At 39.7% G+C, this 21,734-nt stretch overlaps 1 protein-coding gene across 8 annotated transcripts in view; it reads left to right on the top strand.

Annotated features, from left to right (window-relative positions):
• Window positions 1–21,734, top strand: part of nonC (serine/threonine-protein kinase Smg1) — a 139,359-nt gene that overhangs the window by 75,637 nt on the left and 41,988 nt on the right. For 5 of the 8 annotated variants that reach the window (XM_076196838.1, XM_076196843.1, XM_076196840.1 and 2 more), the window contains 16 exons: window positions 350–520; window positions 1,063–1,209; window positions 2,518–2,674; window positions 3,972–4,279; window positions 8,510–8,737; window positions 9,265–9,444; window positions 10,742–10,867; window positions 11,380–11,474; window positions 11,763–11,861; window positions 13,429–13,616; window positions 16,120–16,282; window positions 16,471–16,624; window positions 18,144–18,263; window positions 18,473–18,608; window positions 20,073–20,205; window positions 20,971–21,097. In XM_076196838.1, coding sequence (XP_076052953.1) covers window positions 350–520; window positions 1,063–1,209; window positions 2,518–2,674; window positions 3,972–4,279; window positions 8,510–8,737; window positions 9,265–9,444; window positions 10,742–10,867; window positions 11,380–11,474; window positions 11,763–11,861; window positions 13,429–13,616; window positions 16,120–16,282; window positions 16,471–16,624; window positions 18,144–18,263; window positions 18,473–18,608; window positions 20,073–20,205; window positions 20,971–21,097 — 2,532 coding nt within the window. The remainder of the gene's footprint in view (window positions 1–349; window positions 521–1,062; window positions 1,210–2,517; window positions 2,675–3,971; window positions 4,280–8,509; window positions 8,738–9,264; window positions 9,445–10,741; window positions 10,868–11,379; window positions 11,475–11,762; window positions 11,862–13,428; window positions 13,617–16,119; window positions 16,283–16,470; window positions 16,625–18,143; window positions 18,264–18,472; window positions 18,609–20,072; window positions 20,206–20,970; window positions 21,098–21,734) is intronic. The other 3 variants (XM_076196844.1, XM_076196839.1, XM_076196842.1) reach the window with 1 other exon arrangement.

Below are 21,734 nucleotides of genomic sequence, written 5' to 3'. Positions count from 1 at the left end.
GATTTTTTATGTATTGCTTATATTTTCTTTTATCTACCCAGGAACATTTGTTTTAACAATACTTACTTACTTCTTACTTCAGCTCCCAGTAGTAGGCGTTATGCTTGTCAGTGGTCCCAGCATGTTCCTCCATCTGGTTCTATCATGGAAGGCCCCTTCCTCCCTCAGAGTTTTGATGTTGGGCAAGTCATGTCTGCTGAGGGCTTCTTCAACATTTTCTTTCCTTCTCTTTCTCAGTCTTCCTCTTGGCCTTCTTCCATCTGGCATTCACTCCCAACATCCCCTTTAACAATACAGTATCATTTATTATAAATGAGTATTAATTACTGTACTTACTTTATATTGGCAGATGAGTACTCAAGTTACAAATCTTTTGATGTCATGGGGAGTTGCGGGGACAGTGAGCTCAGAATTAGTTCCCAAACTGGTGAATGTCTACATAAGGTCACAAAGGCGGCTGTACTTAGTTCTTCGGAGTGCTGCTAAAGCCTATTTCAAGTTCCTCAAGATAAGTCATATGGTAAGATTCATTTGATTGCTTTATTTTAATTGCTGATTTAGGGAATATACATGGCTGCCTCCCTTATAAGGGGGAAGAAGCCTTTGGTGTGTAGATAGGTATTTGAAAATAGTACTTACATATAGTAATGGGAGGTAATGTAACATTGGACAATGTTGATTATCCAGTCTTGATGATACAAATGCAAGATTAGTCAGGTACCATTAACCACTTCAGTATGAGTCAAATTCTTGTGTGCAGCATATGTATGATGCATCACACTACTCACATTATAAAATATAAAGTCACTGCTCTATTATTTGTTCTCTTTTACTCTGACTAATAATAAACACAGAAATATAATAAACCAGTTCACAGAATTCAGACTCATGTGCAACTACAAAAAAAAAAAAAGATAATCAAGACGCCGACGCTGGCATCCTCGTGTACCCACTTGTGCCTCATGACGTGTACAAAAGTGTCATCATACCGAAGTGGTTAATGAAAGCTGAGAATTAAGAAGAAATATTAATGTTATCAGAGATTTATTATATAAATTGCAGTGCACAAGTAAGAGGGGAGACTTGAGTATTGTAGCCACTCTTCGTCTTCTACGACTTATCATCAAGCATGCATCAGAACTCCAGGATGTGTTAGAGACTGGAATGGCTGAAACCCCAACAACTCCTTGGAAGACAATTATTCCTCAGGTAATGCAATATTGCTTTGTCTTTAAAACTCTTCCCCTCCCAGCACATGTTTTCCTTTCATTCCTTCCAGCTTAATTCACATGAAAATTGTACAGTACAGTATTTCTTTCTGGAGTGATCTAGGTGAGGGAGGGCTGGTGGATGAGAGTGGAATGGGTGGGGATGAAATGGGTGAGAGTGGAATTATGCCTTTCAAGTTTGGATGTCTCCCTGGTAAGGGGGAAAAGGCCCTTGGTATATGTGTGTGTGTGTATATATATATATATATATATATATATATATATATACACACACACACACACACACATACATACATATACACACCAAGGCCTTTTTCCCCTTACCAGGGAGGTAGCCAAAGTCAAAAAGAATAATTCCACTCCCACTTGAAATGGATCTCCCATCCATTCCCCTCCCATCCACTACCCTTCCCTCCCTCTCATCTTGGCTCCTCTTGGATGACTGGTCATCCCTGCATCTTGCCCATCATCTTGGCTCAGAAGTAATGCAGCAAGACACAGCACATCCACAGCAAGGCCGCTTCATTTAATTGGTGACCCCCCCCCCCCCCTCTCTGTCCCCTCTTGCAGAAACATTGAAGACAGAGAGAAATCCCTGTAGGATGCATCAAAATATCATTCACACATAACCTCTCGTAAGCCTTCCCAACTACACTCAACAAACTGATCCCTCTGAAACCACTACATTCACATTTGTCCCCTTTTCCCTTGTAAAGCAGAACTGTACAGGCACTCTTCCAGTCCTCTGGCACTCTACCCTCCCTTAGACACACATTAAACAACCCCACCTGCCAGTCCACCATGACTGTACCACCCTTCTTTAGACACTCTACATGACACCTATCTAATCCAGGTGCCTTACCTGTTCTCATCATTTTAATGACTCCTTGCACTTAATCTTTTCTTATTTCTCCTCCATTTTCCTCATCCATCACTGTAATTTTTTTAGTGCCTCCCACTGCAACCACCATTCCCTCCCTATCTTCCTACACAATTTAGACTCTACTTATATATATATATATATATATATATATATATATATGTTCATACGAGTAGAAATCTAAGATTTCCGTGTTACTGCTTTCATTCTTTCATGGTTGCAAAGTTTGTGTTCACACACACAATCATCTAATTATTATTCATATGTGGTGAATTGTTTAATTATTTTTCAATTCAACTTCCCTTTTCTGCAAGAAATTGAGACATTTTGATTTGGCCAACCTTCTAACAAGGGAGAGAACCCATTGATACATGTATTATATACCAGTATATTAATGTTCTTTTGCAGCTTTTTGCTCGTCTTAACCACCCTGAACCTTATGTAAGAGGAAGTGTGTCCGACTTGCTCTGTCGCCTTGCACAAGACTACCCCCATCTCATTATTTTCCCAGCGGTTGTAGGATCAACAGGTGGAAATGTAACAAGCAACCAGGCTTCACTTACAGGTTATTTTCCCATCTTTGTGTCTTAAAGTATCTGTAACCTATAATATGTTAAGAAATTTGGTGTAGAATTGTAGCCATGTATTTATTTACCTAGTTGTATTATACCGGAAGGGGAGCTATGCTCATAGGGACCCGTCTTTGTGTCTCTTAGTATCTAGTTTGTTCTTAAATTCTTGTATGGTGTTTACACACACTTGTGTAATGTAATGTTAGCTGTCATTGCATCAATAGTATTAGTAGTATTTGAAATGGTTGGACCTTATTAGATGTATATCAGGAAATTAATTGATTAATCAGTTATTGATAAGTAATTTGAAGAATGACTTCTTTTTTCTTTTGGATCACTCAAAATTTAGAATTTCATGAAAACAGCACTAATAAAGAAAGTATTCTTGTGTTTTTCATTTGTGTGTTGTATTATATTAGTAATATGGTGTAAATGGGATAGTCCCACTATTTTTAAGAGATGGGGACACATTTCATCTTGATTAGCTTGGGAGCTGTGGTTCTGCAAGAGAAGTCTGGGGTAACAGATTGATTGATTGGGGATACAGTTCTGTAAGATGACACCTTACTGCTTGGGTAGGACATGGGATCTCTGCTAAAAGATCTTTAGGCAGTGACTGGATGAATGAATGTAGAGATGAACTGTAGGATTAAGGAAGTGAGTAAAGGTGTGGATAGAATGAAAAGTGTCATGAAGAATACATATTTGAGGATGAATACAAAGTGATGGTATGAAGGAGTGATTGTACCTCAGGTGCTGTATAGAGCAGAGACTTGGAATAAAAGTCTGATGAAGGCATTCAAAAGTTTTCATATGAGTAATAGGGCTTGTGTCAAGGTCAGTAAGGTATTGACGGAATGATGTGAAGTGAATGTGAGGCTGCATCAAGGTTATGTGATGTTGTCATGGTTACTCAATGTGTATATGTATGGAGTGATCAATCCATTGCCCCAGGTCACTTATGTAGGAGATGCACAGCTTCCAGGTAACTGGAAATGACCTATGACCTGGCCCACACATGTTCAAGGAGGATATGTTGTGCTGCTCTCTGGATAGGTTTAGGTGTTCACTATTTTCTATGTGGGAGTTGCATGTCGGCCAGATTTTAAAACATAACACAGACAAATTATGTGTGGCTGTAGTCTGTAGGGGTGCCCCAAAACAATCCCTAAAATATTGACTGCATGTTACCATGCATTTTGCTATGCAGTCATTATCTTGGTACAGGTCACTGCATATGTATATATATGGGAACAAAAAATTGATATTAGAATTTTATTGGTATTACAGATATGCTAGCTAAGTATATTGAGAAGAAGAGAAAAAGGAGGAAGGATAAACAGAACCTTGCTGTTGGAGAAGAGGATGGGGAGTTTCTTCCAGATGATGATGATGATAATGTTAATGATGATAGTGATGAAGATGAGGAACAGCCAGATGAAGAGGAAGAGGAGGAGGATGAAGAGGAGGAGGAGGAGGAGGAAGAAGAGGAAGAAGACGAAGAACCTGAAGTTCTTGATCAGACTACTGAAGATCAGGAAAGACACACCTTGATGAGGAACTGTTATTCAGCTTTAGTAGACACTCTTACCAAGCAGGTATTTACCTAGTTGTATTATATGAGAAGGGGAGCTATGCTCATGGTGACCCGTTTTTGTATCTCGCAAGATCAAGCTTGTTCTTAAGTTCTTGTATTGTGTTTGCACACACTATTTCTTCATCCAATTTATTCCATATATTTATCACTGTGTGGGAAGTTGTTCTTTTTTCAGGTCTCTTCTGTAGTTATCCTTTTTGAGTTTCATTGCATGTCCTCTTGTTTTTCCTCTGTCCCACTTTAATAAGTCCTCTCTATCAAGGCCTTCTTTTCCTTTCATAATTCTGTAGATGGTTTGTAGGTCCCCTCGTTCTCTTCTTTGTTCCAGGGTTGGGAATTCCAGTTCGGCCAGTCTTTGTTCATATGTCAGGTTTGAAAGTGTTGGGACCATCTTTGTTGTTGCTCTTTGTATTCTTTTTAATTTTCTTATATTCTTTTTTGTACTGGGTGACCATGGAAGCTCACTGGCTGAGCGGGTTAGGGCGTCATTACTTGTGGCGAAGGTCGAGGAGATGGCGGTTCGAATCCTGCCACTGGCAAAGGTGAACCAAGGGCATGGTTCATTAAATTCCACGCTACAAAGTCCTCTGTGAGGGGCACCGTCCCAGCCTTCAGATAGGAGGGAGTTTGTGACCTTAAACCATATATATACATACATACATACATACATACATACATACATACATATACCAAGGCTTTTTCCCCCTTCCAAGGGAGGTAGCCAAAAAGGGAAAGGCATAAAAACACTCCCATCCATTTCATCCCTAAATACACTCCACACCCCTCCCACCCCTCTCATCTGAGCACCTCCTGGATGACGGGTCATCCCTGCACCCTGCCCACCGCCCTGGGTCAGAAGCAGTGTCGCAAGACACAGCACATCCACAGCAAGGCTGCTTCATTTAATCGGCGACCCCCCTCTCCGTCCCCCCTTGCATATAAGGAGAGGACGGGGAGAAATCCCTTCGGGCTGCGTCAAAATTTACTCACACATACTACCCCACCCCCACCCCCCCGCCCATTCCTCCTCATGCAATCACAACATCATCCATATACAACCATTCTCCACTCACCTCTGTCTTCCGTCCTCTCCCTTCCTTCCTCAACAGACATTCCCCTCTTCCCCAAAGCCCCCTTCAACCCCATCCATCCACCTCATCCTAGGACGTCCCCTCATGTTCACTCCCTCCACATCTGCCTTCCATACCTCTTTTACTAGTCTTTCTTCACTCATTCTTTCCATGTGTCCAAACCATCCTAATATTCTTTCATCAACCCTATCTCCCAAATCCTTTTTCACCCTGTTCTCCTCCTCACCTCCTCATTTCTCACTCTATCCAGCCTAGTAACCCCCACCATACTTCTCAGACACCTCATCTCAAACACATTCAAACTCCTTCTCTCTTCTTCTCTTATGTTCCACGTTTCTGCCCCATACAGTGCCCATACAGTATGTATATATATATATATAATATATATATATATATATATATATATATATATATATATTATTATATAATATATATGCAAAGTAGACCACTTGGAAAAAGAAACTAACGAAGCAGAGCGCTTTCGTATATTACATCTTCAGTGCACTGAAGATGTAATATACGAAAGCGCTCTGCTTCGTTAGTTTCTTTTTCCAAGTGGTCTACTTTGCATAAGTGAACACACGTACCCGTGTTCTTATTAGCATATATATATATATACTGGGTGACCATATCAGTGCTGCATATTCCAGTTTTGGCCTTATCAGTGTTTGTAATATTTTCTTGATCATTTCCTTCCAGCTATCCTTATCCAGGCCACCTTTATTGATCTCAACAAATTGTATGTTTCTCTGACTATCTTATTTATATGTTTATCTGGTGACATGTCTTTGGTGATGATTACTCATAGGTCCCTTTCAGAATTTACTTTCTTTATTTCTTTTCCATCAATTTTATACTGTCCCGATATTCCCTTCTTGCTTCTTCCAAATTCAATTATACTGCACTTCTTGATTTTGAATTCTACCTCCCATCTCTTGCTCCACTCTGAGGTATGAATAGGATCCTGTATTTACATCATACATACATATACCAAGGCTTTTTCCCCCTTACAAGGGAGGTAGCCAAAAAGGAAAAAAATCATTCCCACCCATTCCATCCCTGAATACACTCCACACCCCTCCACCCTCCCTCTTCCCTCTTATCTTAGCACCTCCTGGATGACGGGTCATCCCTGCACCTTGACCACTGCCCTAGTTGTATTATAAGGGAAGGGAGCTATGCTCGTGGTGACCTGTCTTTGTATCTCTCAGCATCAAGTTTTTTCTTAAAATCTTGAATAGTGTTTGTACACACTGTTTCTTTGTCTAATTTGTTCCAAGTATCTATCACTCTGTGTGGGAAGCTATTTTTTTTTTTCAGATCTCTTCTGTAATTATCTTTTTTTAGTTTCATTTCGTGTCCTCTTGTTTTTCCATTGTCCCATTTCAATAAATCATTCTTATCTGCGATTTCCATTCCCTTCGTAATTCTATAGATAGTAGGTCTCCTCTTTCCCTTCTTTGTTCCAGAGTTGGTAATTCTAATTTGGACAGTCTTTGTTCATATGTCATTTTGGAAAGAGTTGGTGCCAGTTTTGTTGTTGCTCTTTATATTCTTTCTAATTTTTTTTATATTCCTTTTGGTACTGGGTATCCATAGGGTTGCTGTGTACTCAATTTTTGGTCTTATTAGTGTAGTTGAATTTTTTTTTTATCATTTCCTCATCCAAATAGGCAAGTGCCACTTTTATTGACCTGAATAAATTATAGGTTTCTCCGACTGTTTTAATAATATGCTTATCCGGTGTCAAGTCTTTGCTGATCATCACTCCAAGGTCATTTTCTGAGTTTACTTTTTTTTACCTCTTCTTCACCAATTTTATAATCTTAGGAGTACATGCATATACTAAAAGGCCTTTTAGCCCTTATAAAGAGGGATGGTTGAGTCAAAATAAACCTTACATCTGTCATACTCCTATCCAAAAACCCATTCATTGTCACTCTCATCTTAGCACCTCATGGATCATCCCTGTACCCCCATCACACTGCTTGTATCAAAAGCATTGCAGCAAGATATAGAGTTTAATAATTTAGGATATAGATAATTATAGATATGATTTTAATAATTTATGCTTTATATTGATAAAATTATTTTAAGTAATTAACAAAAGGTTAAGATGTGTTTTGGGTTTTCATAGACTTGGAGAAGGCATATGAGAAGGTGAACAGAGAAGTGTTGTTGAGCAAGTTACAAGTACTGTATATGGAATATTGAAAAGTCTTTTGAGTTCAGTCATAATTTTTTGTATAAGTAATAAGGCATGTGTGGGAGATAGAATAGATTGTGAATGGTTTGAGGTATTTATTTACATAGTTTTGTTTACTTATGGTGTTGGCAAGGAGTACATTTTCATCCAACTTGTTCCATAGATTTACAAATTTATGTAGGAAGTTATACTTCTTAACATTTCAAACCAGTTTGTTTTTTTTAATTTTTTTTCACCATGACCCTGTCTGGTTTTTTGATTTCAATACATGTTGCCTCTCTTCACTTCCAGTGCAGGAAGTCCCTTTTTTTCCCACTCTTATAGAAAAAAGGGAGGGAGGGGTGGAATGGGATTTGAGTGTGGGGGGGGGGGAGATGAAATGGCTGGGAGTGGATTTATGCCTTTTATTTTGGCTACCTCCCTTGTAAGGGGGAAAAAGTCCTTGGTATATGTATGTATGTATATTTTTCAGCAAATTATAAGTCTCACATAATTTTCTTTAAATGACTTTCTGGTGATAGATTATTCCTGATTAAAATCCCAAAATCCTTTCCTTCTTTGCCCTTTCTATTAATTTATCTTATCATCAGTCTTTTTGGCCTAGTCCCAATATTTTACATTGGTTTGTATTGAAGTTCATGTTCCACACTTGGCTCCATTCATAAACCTTGTCTAGGTCTTCCTGTAGCAGTTTACAATACTCTTTTTTCACTTCTTTCAAGAACTTTGCATCATCTGCAAACAAGTTTGCATAGCTGTCAATTCCATTCATGTTATTCATATACAAGAAGAACATTACAGGTGCCAGAACTGAACCCTGTGGTACCCCACAAGTCATTCCTCTCCTGTATTTTTTTTTTTTTATTTATTTATTATTTTTTTTTTTTTTTTTTTTTTTTTTAGTGAATGTGTTTCAAGAAAATTCTACTTTCAGGTGGGATCGAGCATATCAGGTGTTCAGATGCTTGTTCATGAGTTACGACGCATCACAGTCCTTTGGGATGAACTTTGGGTTGGCACTTTAGCCCAACACCATAGTGACTTGTCAAGGAAGAGCAATCAATTGAACATTGAAATTGATAGGCTTAATAATAATCAGTCTTTAACAGAGCAGGAGAAGACCTGTTTGATAAAGAGGAAATATGACATCATCTTTAAACCAGTGAGTTGTTTGATTATTTTTATTGTAGACTGGAATTTAATTGAAATTGGGTTCTTAAATGAGAAAAATAAAGAGAAAGAATACCAGGAGAAGTTGAGGGAAGTGTGGGTGGTGGTGAGGGATAGAAGGAAACAGGAGCAAAAGAAGAATGGGTATGTTTCAAGGAGGAAGTGAGTGTGCAAAGATCGTATGTGGGATGAGAATTACAGGTTGGAACAAAAGGAGAGGCAGCAAATGGTGGGATGAAGAGGTAAGGGCTGTGATGGAAGAAAAGAAGCAAGCTTATGAGGATTGATTGTGAACTAGAACTAGGAAGGCATATGAGAAGTGCATTTTCAAAGCATGTTAATTATTTTGATAGAATTTGACATTTTTGTCAATCAGTGATGGCAAAAATTATGAAATACTGTAATGAGTGTATTTATACCTTTTAGATATTACCACATGAAAGTATTATCATCAATTTTCAGAACTTCATGTCTCCTTTGGTTTTGTTTTTCTTATATCTTTGAATTATTGTACTTCAGCTTCTGTTTGTGCTGGAACAGTTGGCAGACATAACCTCCACCAGTGCAGAAACTCCCCATGAGAAACATTTCCAGGAGATGTATGGGGAGCAGATTGTTATGGCTTTGCAGGCTTTGCGACAGCCAGAGAATCACTTTGATCCCCATGCATCTCTTTCTCAGTTGAAAAATATGTATCAGGTAATTAAAAACCTCTCTTTGAAAATTCTGTTGTGAATTCTTGTTCAAGATTTGTCTTAATATTATGACGGTATTTACTGGTTGAATAGGTAGTTCAATGGCTGAGCAGTTTAGAGTGTCACTACTTGCAGTGATGGCATTTTGAACCCTGCCACTAGTGAGTTGGACCAAGGGCATGGTTCATTAAATTCCAAACTACAAAGTCCTCTGGAAGGGGTACCATCTTAGCCTTCTGATATGGGGGAGTTCATGGTGTTAAACTAAATCATCAAACATTCATAAGTAATATATCTTATCCCCTTTATGGTAATGGCTCACATAATAGATTTTATTCTTATTAATGTTTGATATTTTTTTTGTAGCTGAAATCTTGACTTGGACATAATTCTTAGATTTGGTGATGCCCCTTTTAGATTTTGTGCCGGTTGTAGTTGGATGAATGTATTAAATTTGAAGGCTTACTTTAACAGAATTATTTTTCAGTCACTTGACAACCCCATTTTATTCAGAAAGAACAAGATTTATGTTCGTTAGGTTGAACAAAAATTTTAAAAGTGTCACTGGGCTGATAGATTTAGTTAAGACTTCAAGAACTAATGGATGGATGTTGGAAAGAACCATTGCTCCATTGTCAATCTTCAGAATTTGTCAGTGCCTGTGCCTCCCGAAGGAGGTGCAGTCTCTGGATTGGGTCCAAAATATTTTGTATCAACTTTGACTGTTTACTCCAACTTCTTCAACATGAGAGCTGACAAATGGTGACTCCTCCTCCTCCTCCTCCTCCTCCTCCTCCTCCTCCTCCTCCTCCTCCTCCCTTCCCTTGACCTCCTCCTCCTCCTCTTCCATTTCCTCTTCCTCGTCCTTTTCCTCTTCTTCTTCCTCCTCGCCACCTCTATTGTTACCTCCTTGCCTTCTTCTCTTCCACATTGTCTACCTCCTCATTCTCTTCCCCCTCCTTGTCCTCCTCCTCCTCTTCCTCCTCTTCCTCCTTCTTCCTCCTTCTTCCTCCTTCTTCCTCCCTCCTCCTCCTCCTGCTGCTGCTCAAGTCAGCCTTTGTGAATGACCTTAGTAAGTTGACACCCAGTACATGTTTTGTTCTGGCTGACACCAAAACAGACCAAATCAACCAGGTGGTTATGACCATAATGAAGGAGTTGAGGGAATTTGGATGAACTAGATTGACATAGCAAGTAGCACTTTGTGGATTTTGGTGTTCGTGTTCATGTCATGCATTTGTATTCACCAGAGAGACATAACAGTTATGAAGGGATAATGATGTGCTATGTTTCCCACTCAGATGTTGCAACAGAGAGCCCATAAGAGAGCCTCAACATCACTAAAAATGGCTGATGTGTCACCAAACCTTGCTGCCCTAAAGGACACCTTGATCGCCATGCCAGGAGTTGTGTCATCGAGCAATCAGGTAAGACAAAATAAGAATTTATTTTGGTAAGTAAGGCGTTCAGTAGGATGCTTGCTGGTTGAGTGGGTTAGGGTGTCATTACTTCCGATGAAGGTCAAGGTGACAGCAATTGAAGCCCTGCCACAAGCAAGCTGGACCTAGGGCATGGTCCATTAAATTCCATGCTACAAAGTCTTCAGAAAGGGATACTGTCATAGCCTCATGATGGGGGCATTTGTGACATTAATCCGAATCATCAATCATTATTAGTGTTCATTGCCCTTTGTGTGGTGGTTGCATCTGAGGCAGTTTAATTCTGTGGCCAGGCCTTTTCAGTGTTAATACTGTCTTGGAGCTGGATTGTGTCCTGAAAGAAGCATGCTAGTGTGGTTATTATTTCTCTTGAGAGGGAAAACAGATTCTAAAATACAAAAGTGCGTGCCTCTATTTTTATATGATGATTTTGTTTTGTACAAAAGGAAATATCACTTGTGTGGTGGTGAAACTTTTTATTTTTGCTCATTTCTCTGCAGATTGTGACCATTGCATCAGTTGACAGCACAATCACCATTTTACCAACAAAGACCAAGCCAAAGAAATTAAGTTTCCAAGGTTCTGATGGAAAAAAGTATGTATTATCCTGTTGGTGTGGCATACAATATTCATATAGATACCAAGGACCATTGCCAAATGCTATGGGATTGTGGGTTTCTTGTCATTGAGTCTGGAAGCAGGGAGTTTGTGATGTTAAACAAAATCATATTATAAGATAATACTTCTTACAGTAATCTGATCTGTAATTGTATTTTTTAACCTCTTTATTCTTTTCTTAATGTTTCATTAGTTCAAATATAATACATCAATTATATTGTGTCTTTAAGATGTTAATTTGGACATGGCATTTTTCTTTTTGAAGATACACCTACCTCTTCAAAGGTTTGGAGGATCTCCACCTAGACGAAAGGATCATGCAGTTCCTTGAGATTGTTAACACAATGCTTGCCAAAAATCAGAAGTAAGTTGCACTAGTTTAGCCTTGTTAAAATAATTGGCTTTTACATGGAGTTGGTTGTAATGAAAAGTAAACTTCGTATTTGGTTGAAGAAATAACATGGGATGAAGTAAGAATTTTGAGAAAAATATAACTGACATTTGTAGAGAAAATAAACTGTTCTGCTGATTCATTAACCCTCAGAATGCAATGATGCTGATGCTGGGGTCATGAGACTAGAGTGGGTATACAAGGATACCAGTGTTGGCGTCATGATTATATTTATTTTGTAGTTGTAACTGAGTGACCCCTGTATTTTGTGAATAGACTTGACCATGTTTTCTATGGCTATCAACATTCAGGGTGAAAGAATGAGTAGAACAATTGTAACTATATTTTATAATGCATATATTGTAATATATCATTGTACAGAGTGAGAAATGAGGAGGTGAGGAAGAGAACAGGGGTGGAAAGGGAGTTGGGAGATAGGGTTGATGAAAGAGTATTGGGATGGTTTGGACACATGGAAAGAATGAGTGAAGAAAGACTAGTAAAAGAGGTATGGAAGGCAGATGTGGAGGGAGTGAACATGAGGGGATGTTCAAGGATGAGATGGATGGATGGGGTAAAGGGGGCTTTAGGGAAGAGGGGAATGTTTGTTGAGGAAGGACGGGAGAGGACAGAAGACGGGTGAATGGAGAATGGTTGTATATGGACGATGTTGTGATGCATGAGGTGGAATGGGTGAGGGGATGGGGGGTGAAGTAGTATGTGTGAACAAAATTTGACGCAGCCCGAAGGGATTTCTTCCCGTCTTCTTTTATGCATGGGGGGACGGTGATAGGGGGTCGCCGATTTAATGAAGCGGCCTTGCTGTGGATGTGCTGTGTCTTGCGACACTGCCTCTGACCCAGGGCAGTGGACAAGGTGCAGGGATGACCCATCATCCAGGAGGTGCTAAGATGGGAGGGAGGGTGGAGGGGAGTGGAGTGTATTTGGGGATAGAATGGGTGGGAATGATTTTATGCCATTTCCTTTTTGGCTACCTCCCTAGTAAGGGGGAAAAAGCCTTGGTATATGTATGTATATATGTATTGAAGAGGTTAATGGTAAATTGAAGCACAAGGAATAGGAATGATTCTTCATCTGTAATGTCATGAGGTAGAAATGGAGATGAATGGGTTTGATGGACATAAGGTGGATGTATGCTTTGACTTGTGTACTCCATCTATAAAAGGGAGAAGGACCTTTGATATGTTTGTATATATATTTTTTGTTGTATTATATTTTTTCTTCCTTGGATGTAGTAACAGTTTTAGGCATAGGCTAAACAAGCTACAGCTTAGAGCCTCACAATCATCAGAGGCCTCACAAAATTTCAGAATTTCTAGAAGAGATGACATTTTTTTCTTCAAGAGAAGGGAAGTAAATGCATTAAAGAGTACAAGTATGCAAGATTACCATCAAAACAGGTGGTGATATTTATTGTGATGGACTATTAGCAGAAAAAACAAACAGGGAAGTAATTTTTTTCTTCTTCCTCTTTTTTTAATTATAAAATAGGAAGGTAATTGATCTTTATTTTCCATAGCAGGAGTGGAGGGAGCTTATACCGTGCTAGATACTACTCCGTCATTCCTTTGGGCCCCAAGTCTGGCCTTATTCAGTGGGTTGGCAGTGCTACACCATTGTTTGGATTGTACAAGCGTTGGCAACAGAGGGAAGCTCAGGCACAGCTCCTCAAGTCACACTCCTCCACCACTTCAATGCATTCTCAAGGTAAGAGTTGCTTCAGGAATATTTGTATACTTATTTTGCTTCACACTATGATGTAATTTTGAATTTGAATTAATTTACATTTTTTTAGTAAGTTTGAGGGTGTAATTTAGTCTCACATTTGTAATTCTTTTTCTTTAGTACTGTCTAGAGTTTGTCAATTTTCACAGAGGTTACGTCTGTGCTTCAGTCAGTCAATCAGTCAATTTGTTGCCCCTGGTCTCTTTTGTGCAAGACCTGTGGCCTTTAGGTGACAAGCAACAGCCACCCAGGAAGACCACAAAGCATTCAGTGTCTTCTCTGTGGTAGTTGCATCTGAGGCAGGTTGACTCTGTGGCCAGGCCTATTCTATGTTGATAATGTCTTAGAGCTGGATGGTGCCTGGAACACAAACATGCTAGTGCAGGTATCACCTCTGGAGAAGGATTTTTCTTTGGGTCTGATATTTTAGGGTTGTTGGTTGTTGGTAGTCTGTCTTGAAGAGCTTGTTTAATGGCCAAGGGTAAAAACAGTCATTTCTAAACATAAGAGTGTTTATGATGTCTAGGGATTGTTAGTGTGGGGCAATGTAGTATGAGGTGTTCTGTGCCCTCTGTGTTGAATCTGTGGCCAGGCCTATTCTGTATTTACCTAGTTGTATTTTGCGGGAGAAGAGTTATGCTCGTAGTGACCTGCAGTTGTATCTTTCCGCATCTAGTTCTAAAAAATCATGTATAGTTTTAGCACTCACTGTTTCCTTCTAACCCAGGGCAGTGGGTGGGATACGGGGATGACCCATCATCCAAGAGGAGATGAGATTAGAGGGAGGAAAAGGTGGTGGACATGAGTGAAATGTGTGGGAGTGAGTAAGTGCCTTTTGACTTAGCTACCTCCCTTATAAAGGAAAAAACTCTTTGGTATATAGATAGATAGATAGACTTTTAATGCTGCATGGCATCCTGAGTGCAGGTATACCAGTATGGTTCTCATCAGATGTGGGTGGGAGGTTTTTTTTTCTGTGGGGTTTATGTGTGGGGTGGGGTTGTTGGAATATTGAGTTTAGTAGTCAGTCTTGAAGGGCTTGTTTAGTGATTTGAATGTGTATATATTTTTGTATTGTACAGGTGGTAGGTGGTATGTGGTACAGGTGGTATGTGAGTAAATTTTGACGCAGCCCGAAGGGATTTCTCCCCGTCCTCTCCTTATATGCAAGGGGGGACGGAGAGGGGGGGTTGCCGATTAAATGAAGCAGCCTTGCTGTGGATGTGCTGTGTCTTGCGACACTGCTTCTGACCCAGGGCGGTGGGCAGGGTGCAGGGATGTCCCGTCATCCAGGAGGTGCTCAGATGAGAGGGAGGGTGGGAGGGGTGTGGAGTGTATTTAGGGATGAAATGGGTGGGAGTGTTTTTATGCCTTTCCCTTTTTGGCTACCTCCCTTGGAAGGGGGAAAAAGCCTTGGTATATGTATGTATGTACAGGTGGTAGGTTGTTATAGGTGTTTGTGTAGTATCCCTATGCTTCAAAATACATGACTGAAGGAGTGGATTTTCTATGTATTTACCACCTGTAGTATAAGGATAAGAACACTGCTCAGGGGGTCCTCTCTCTCCATTCTTATTGGTTAAATCTGACCTTTAATGGTCTCATCTCATCCTTAGTCGTCCCCTCATGTTCACTCCATCCACCTTTGCCTTCTGCACATCTTTACTAATTTTTCTTCACTCATTCCTTCCATGTGTCTAAACCATCCCATTAACATGTACCAATAATATTACTGGTGCTAACCTTGACCCCTGTAGGACTCCACTAGTAATTTCCCTTCATATAGAGTGTGGATTTTTAGTGAATGAGTGTATAGTTTGAACGAACACTCTCCGTATAGGGAGGATTGTAGCCTTTGTATATAAGTAGACCATTCTCAATAATTGAATTATCAAGACACAAACACGCTCCATATAGGGAGGATTGTAGCCTTTGTATATAGGTAGACCATTCTCATACATACATACATACATATACCAAAGCTTTTTCCCCCTTACAAGGGAGGTAGCCAAAAAGTAAAAGGCATAAAATCATTCCCATCCATTCCATCCCTGAACACACTCCACACCCCTCCACCCTCCCTCTTATCTTAGCACCTCCTGGATGACGGGTCATCCCTGCACCTTGTCCACTGCCCTGGGTCAGAAGCAGTGTCGCAAGACACAGCACATCCACAGCAAGGCCGCTTCATTAAAACGGCGACCCCCCCTCTCCGTCCCCCCATGCATAAAAGGAGAAGACGGGGAGAAATCCCTTCGGGCTGTGTCAAATTTTGCTCACACATACTACCTCACCCCCCATCCCCCCGCCCATTCCACCTCATGCATCTTAACATCATCCATATGCAACCATTCTCCATTCACCCCTGTCTTCTGTCCTCTCCCGTCCCTCTCAATATTTGAAGTATCAAGACATTTTTTCGTAGAAAAATACTTGTTTGAAATGTCATGAGTAGATTTGAATATATACGTTAAATTTTTTTCAGCTCCACAAGTCCCTAGGCCATCTGAGCTCTTCTACTCTAAGTTATCACCCAGATTAAGGGAGGAACAGATTAGTGTTGACCACCGCAAGGACTGGCCTCTCCACATATTGCGAGAGGTACTCAAAGATCTCATTAAAGAAACACCTTCTGATCTCCTTGCAAGGTATTAACTTAAATTTTATGACAAATTTAATTGCCTCACCACAGTAATTTCCTATAATAGAACTGATCATTTTTTATAATTTTTAGTTTTATTGATTTAATTTTCATTTATTTATTTGTTTATATATTTTTTCTTGGTAATTTGTGCTTGACTGAAAAGTTAAAACCCTTTATATTATTCTTGTGCAGAGAGTTATGGATGTGCAGCACCAATGCCGGAGAGTGGTGGAAACTAACCAGAACATGTGCAGTATCCACCGCCGTCATGTCAATCATTGGTTATATCATTGGTCTTGGAGATCGCCATCTAGACAATGTACTTGTCAATCTGACATCTGGAGAAGTATGTATTAGTCCTCAATCTATATTTACAACCTCTTGAAATTGGAATTTGTCACTGTGACATTGTAATTATTGGTCATCTTTTGCCACCCGCTTTATGTTCTGATGGCTATTGAGATGGTTCATTGTGTAAGCCCTAAGGGAAGGAAGTTTCCTGGCAGGGTGAACAAGTGCATGTATAGTTCTTCCATACAAAGGGAAAAAGGACATGTATGAATGCAGTAGTTTTAGAATTGTTGAGTGTGGTCAATAAGATATATTGGTATGTGTTGATTGAGAGGATGAGGAGGGTAACAGAAGGGGTGATTAGGGAAGAGCATTGTGGGTTTAGGAGAGAAAAATGGTGCATAGATCAAGTTTTTGTGGTAAGACAGATACCCCAAAAGTATTTAGCTAAAGGTAGTAGAGGTAAAAGGAGCATTGGATTCAAGAGAAATATCTGTTGAGGAGGAAAGTGAGAGTGTAAGAAAACAGTAGTGAATGGAATGGTTGCAAAGAGATAAAGAAATAATGCAGCTCAAAGTGATGATATTCTTGTCTGCTCTGTAAATTTTTGGACTGAATGAGGAGGGGTGGGGTGTGCCTGCTGTATAATGAAGTGATAGGGGTAAATCAACTCAGGCTATTGGGCCCTGTTATGGATGGAATGAATGTAATGAAGCAGTGGGGGTAAACCAGCTTTAGCTGTCACTCCCTGATGTAGAGGTGCTATGTCATGCTGCATTGCTTTTGATCCAGGTAGTGGGCAGGGGATGGGGATGGCCCTCCAACCACAAGGAACTAAGTTAAATAGCATATGGAGTGAGTGAATGAGGAATTATTGACAAGAGAGTGAAGAAAGTAGAAGGGGATGGAGCAAGTCTGAGATAAAGACCAAGAAAGAGATGGATGGGGTGATGTGGGGATTTTGATGTATGTGGAATGTCTGATGAGTAGATATAATAGAGTGCAAAATGGAGTGAGAATGTGTATTTACCTAGTTGTATTTACATACATACATATACCAAGGCTTTTTCCCCTTACAAGGGAGGTAGCCAAGAAGAAAAAGGCATAAATCCATTCCCACCCATTCCATCCTTAAAAACACTCCACTCCCCTCCACCCTCCCTCTTATCTTGGCACCTCCTGGATGACAGGTCATCCCTGCATCTTGTCCACTGCCCTGGGTCAGAAGCAGTGTCGCAAGACACAGCACATCCACAGCAAGGCCGCTTCATAAATTCGGCGACCCCCCCCCCTCCCGGTCCCCTCATGCAGAAAAGGAGAAATCCCTTTGGGCTGCGTCAAATTTTTCTCATACATACTTCCTCACCCCCCATCCCCTACCCACTCCCCCTCATGCATCACAGCATCATCTATACACAACCCCTCTCCATTCACCCCCACTTCTGTCCTCTCCCGTCCTTCCTCCACAGACATTCCTCTCTTTTGTAATGCCCCTTTGATATATATTATTATATACACCAATATGTTTTATTTGTTAGTGAAATTTTGTTCATGTGGATAACTTTTATTTTCAGGTTGTGCACATTGATTACAATGTATGCTTTGAAAAGGGCAAAAATCTCAGAGTTCCAGAAAAAGTACCATACAGAATGACTCAGAACATTGAAACTGCTTTGGGTGTGACAGGGGTGGAGGTATGTATTGCTTGTTTGAAAACATTTGGTTAAGTTCAATTTAATTTCATTTCTGATTTATGAGCTAGAAAGAATGCTTATGAGATTGATTGCTGTAATTGTATTGTTCTTATGTTGAATTTGACAACTGTGATTAAGTAAATGCAGTTCTACAAGAGAAATGTCCTTTGATGAAGTGTACTAACATGCTGCTTTTTTACATGATTTAGGGAATCTTCAGAAGTGCCTGTGAACAGGTTTTGAGAACAATGAGACGTGGACGTGAAACTCTCCTCACTCTTCTTGAAGCTTTTGTTTATGATCCATTGGTTGACTGGACACCTGACAGTGAAGGAGGCTATGCAGGTAAATGTTGTGTACTACATGATAGATATTCATTAGTTTTTGTTTTTAGATTTTACTAGCTGGAAGTTGTAGGATCTGTGCATGATGTGGCAGTGTGCTTTGACACAGCCACCTCTTTTATAGATCAGGGAGATGAGGAATTTGTTGTTGAGACCACTTGTATTTACCTAGTTGTATTTTGTGGGAGAAGAGCTATGCGTGTATGAGTAGATGAGTGTTACTGGTCCAAACAGATTGAATTCAAAAACTTTCTTACATAGTTTTTATTGCTTGCTCTATAAATAATGATATAATCAAAGTGGATGTAAAGTATGTAGTCGTAAGTTGCATAGATTGTAAGTCATTGCCTACCTGTAAGAATGAGAACTGACAGCACTAAAACAACCTCATTTGAATGTTGTTACTCAAAACCTTCCAGTAGAAGAGCACATGAAAATAATAGGTGCGTAGTTGTATGCAAAGCCCTCAATTACTCACCTCTTACTCCATTTCATGCAAACACAGTTTGCAGATTGAAAAAAAAGGAACCTACAACTTAAACATCTATAACCTGCCCCCATCACCTCACATGTCCATACAAAAACATGTACACATTTAGATCATGAAACAAGTACTCTGTTATAGACCTCCAAATTCTATACTTCACCAGGCTCCCTTAGACATCGGCCCAAATAAGAAATCTTGCCCAGGATAATTAAGAACTACACTGGTATGACTGTCCAGATCACCGCTTTGCATTAAAACATTGCCAACACAGAATTGTCTTGGCTACAAGTTCCAACTGCCCCAGATGGAACCATAACAGTGGAAATGCTGAACACCTTATTCTACACTGCCCTACTTTTTTCCTATCCAGACAACAACACAAAATCCTTTCTGATTGACTTATGAGCCAAGCTGGTGGCCATGGTCAGGGGTTTGCAAGTCTCCTGCAGGTGAGACCTGGGTAACAGATTGATTTTTACTATACGTAAGCCTTTTTTTTTTCTCCTGTGTGTCATTAAAGGTGACAAAAATAGGAAGAGCAAGGCGATAAGAGACTCGTGCGCTTTTATTTTTTTTTATTATTATTATTTTTTATTTTCATCATCATCTTCTCTCTCCCACATAGAATCAGAGCAAAATGTATGCTTTAATTCAGCCAACCCCTTGTAAGGGTGATTAAGATTTTTGTATATATGTTCTCTTAGGTGAAAATAATGTATTAAGAAGGACGTTAAATGGGTTTTAATGTGTATGAAAAGGGTTTGCACTTTGACTCAGCCATCCTTCTATGAAGGGTAAAGGGCCTTTGGTATGTATGTGTTTGTAGTTAGTAAAAGTCTCCTGATAGGGAGGGATTGTAACATTAAACTGAATCATCATCATCAATCAAAAGTTATGGAAGTGCTTGGTCAGGTGATTTGAAGTGAGGCCAAGTAAAATTAACTTTTTGTTATTATGAGATTGTTTAAATTATTCCAGGTGCTGTTTATGGAGGAGACCAAGCACTGGTCTCAGAGGCAAGACAGAATAGGCAGCAGTTGGAGAGAGGCCTCACTCTCAGTATGTTTTCAGTAAGAGTAGCAGAAATGAAAGCTGACTGGGTACTCAACAAGTTAGTATGATCCTTTCTGTTTTATTTTTATTTGCTGCATTGCATCTGCCCCAGATAGTGGATGGGGGTGAAGGACGGCCCTTCATTTACAAGGAGCTAAAATGGAAAAAAAAAAAAAAAAAATGATGGATGTGGGATGGGTGGTGGGTGCATGCCTTGGCTGGCTACCTCTCTTATAAGGGATAAGAGTCCTTTTATATTTATATATATATATATATATATATATATATTTATATATATATATATATATGTATATATATATATATATATACATATATATACATATACATATATGTATACATATATATATATACATATATATATATATAGATAGATACAAATATATATATATATATATGTATGTATGTATGCAGGGATGACCTGTCATCCAGGAGGTGCCAAGATAAGAGGGAGGGAAGAGGGTGGTGGGGAGCAGAGTATGATGGGGATGGAATTGGAATAGGTGGGAATGGTTTTTATGCATTTGTTTTTTGGCTACTTCACGTATGATATGGTTTAACGTCACAAACTCCTCCCATTGGAAGGCTAGGATGGTGCCCCTTACAGAGGACTTTGTAGCGTGAAATTTAATGAACCATGCCCTTGGTTCAACTTTGCTGGTGATAGGACTCAAACTGCCATCCCCTCGACCTTCGTCGCAAGTAACGACAGCCTAACCCGCTCAGCCAGCAAGCTTCCTATAAGGGGGAAAAAGCCTTTGGTATATGTATGTATGTATGTAATATTATTATTGATCCTCTTCAGAACTGAGGTACTAAATGCAGTTCCACGGGTCAAAGCCAGTCTTGAGTTGTGGGCCAACGTTCACCAAGTTCTTTGCAAAGAGGATGGACAGTTACAGGATGGACATCATCTCATGGCACTTCTTAAGGTACTGTCTGAAAGAAATAAGATTTATCAAAATGCTGAACTAATTGTATATACACCAAACACACTCTTTTATAAGGGTGGGTGTATTGGGTGTGTGCTTTGAGTCGGCCACCAAACTAATCGTAAAAATATTTCTTTTAATACCGAGTCAGTTAGCCTCTTCCAACAAGAGGCAGTGAGGCTTAGTAAAGGAACATCCCCACCCCTTTCACTTGTCCCTTTCACACAATGCAGTCAAGCAATTGTTTCCTCTTTTTTCAATAAGTAGATAACCTTCAGCCTCATAATCACTGACAATGGTCCTTGGAACCTCCCACAGATCTCTTTGGGAAGAAACTTTGAACTGTTGCTATGTCACCAGCTGAAAGTGGTAGGGAGAAGAAAGTAGTTACTGATTATCAGCTCTCCATGTGTAAAAAAGTATAAGATATATGGTTGAAGTTAAAGAAGAGAGATTTTGAGTTCATTCCAGAGACTGAGCGTCAACCCCTCAGGGCTCTCCTGATGGAGGTGAGGGGGGTTGACAGGTTTTGAAAAAAGGGTGGTTTTGCTGTTCATCTTGCATGACCACCACATGCAGGTACTCATCTTTGGTCCCTTCCTTTCACACATTCTTGCATATACCATTAAAAAATTGT

This window comes from Oratosquilla oratoria, chromosome 13 (assembly GCF_046742065.1).
Source record: "Oratosquilla oratoria isolate Oo_2021 chromosome 13, ASM4674206v1, whole genome shotgun sequence".
Taxonomy (NCBI): Eukaryota; Metazoa; Arthropoda; class Malacostraca; order Stomatopoda; family Squillidae; genus Oratosquilla; species Oratosquilla oratoria.
This window is presented reverse-complemented; position numbering and strand designations above follow the sequence as displayed.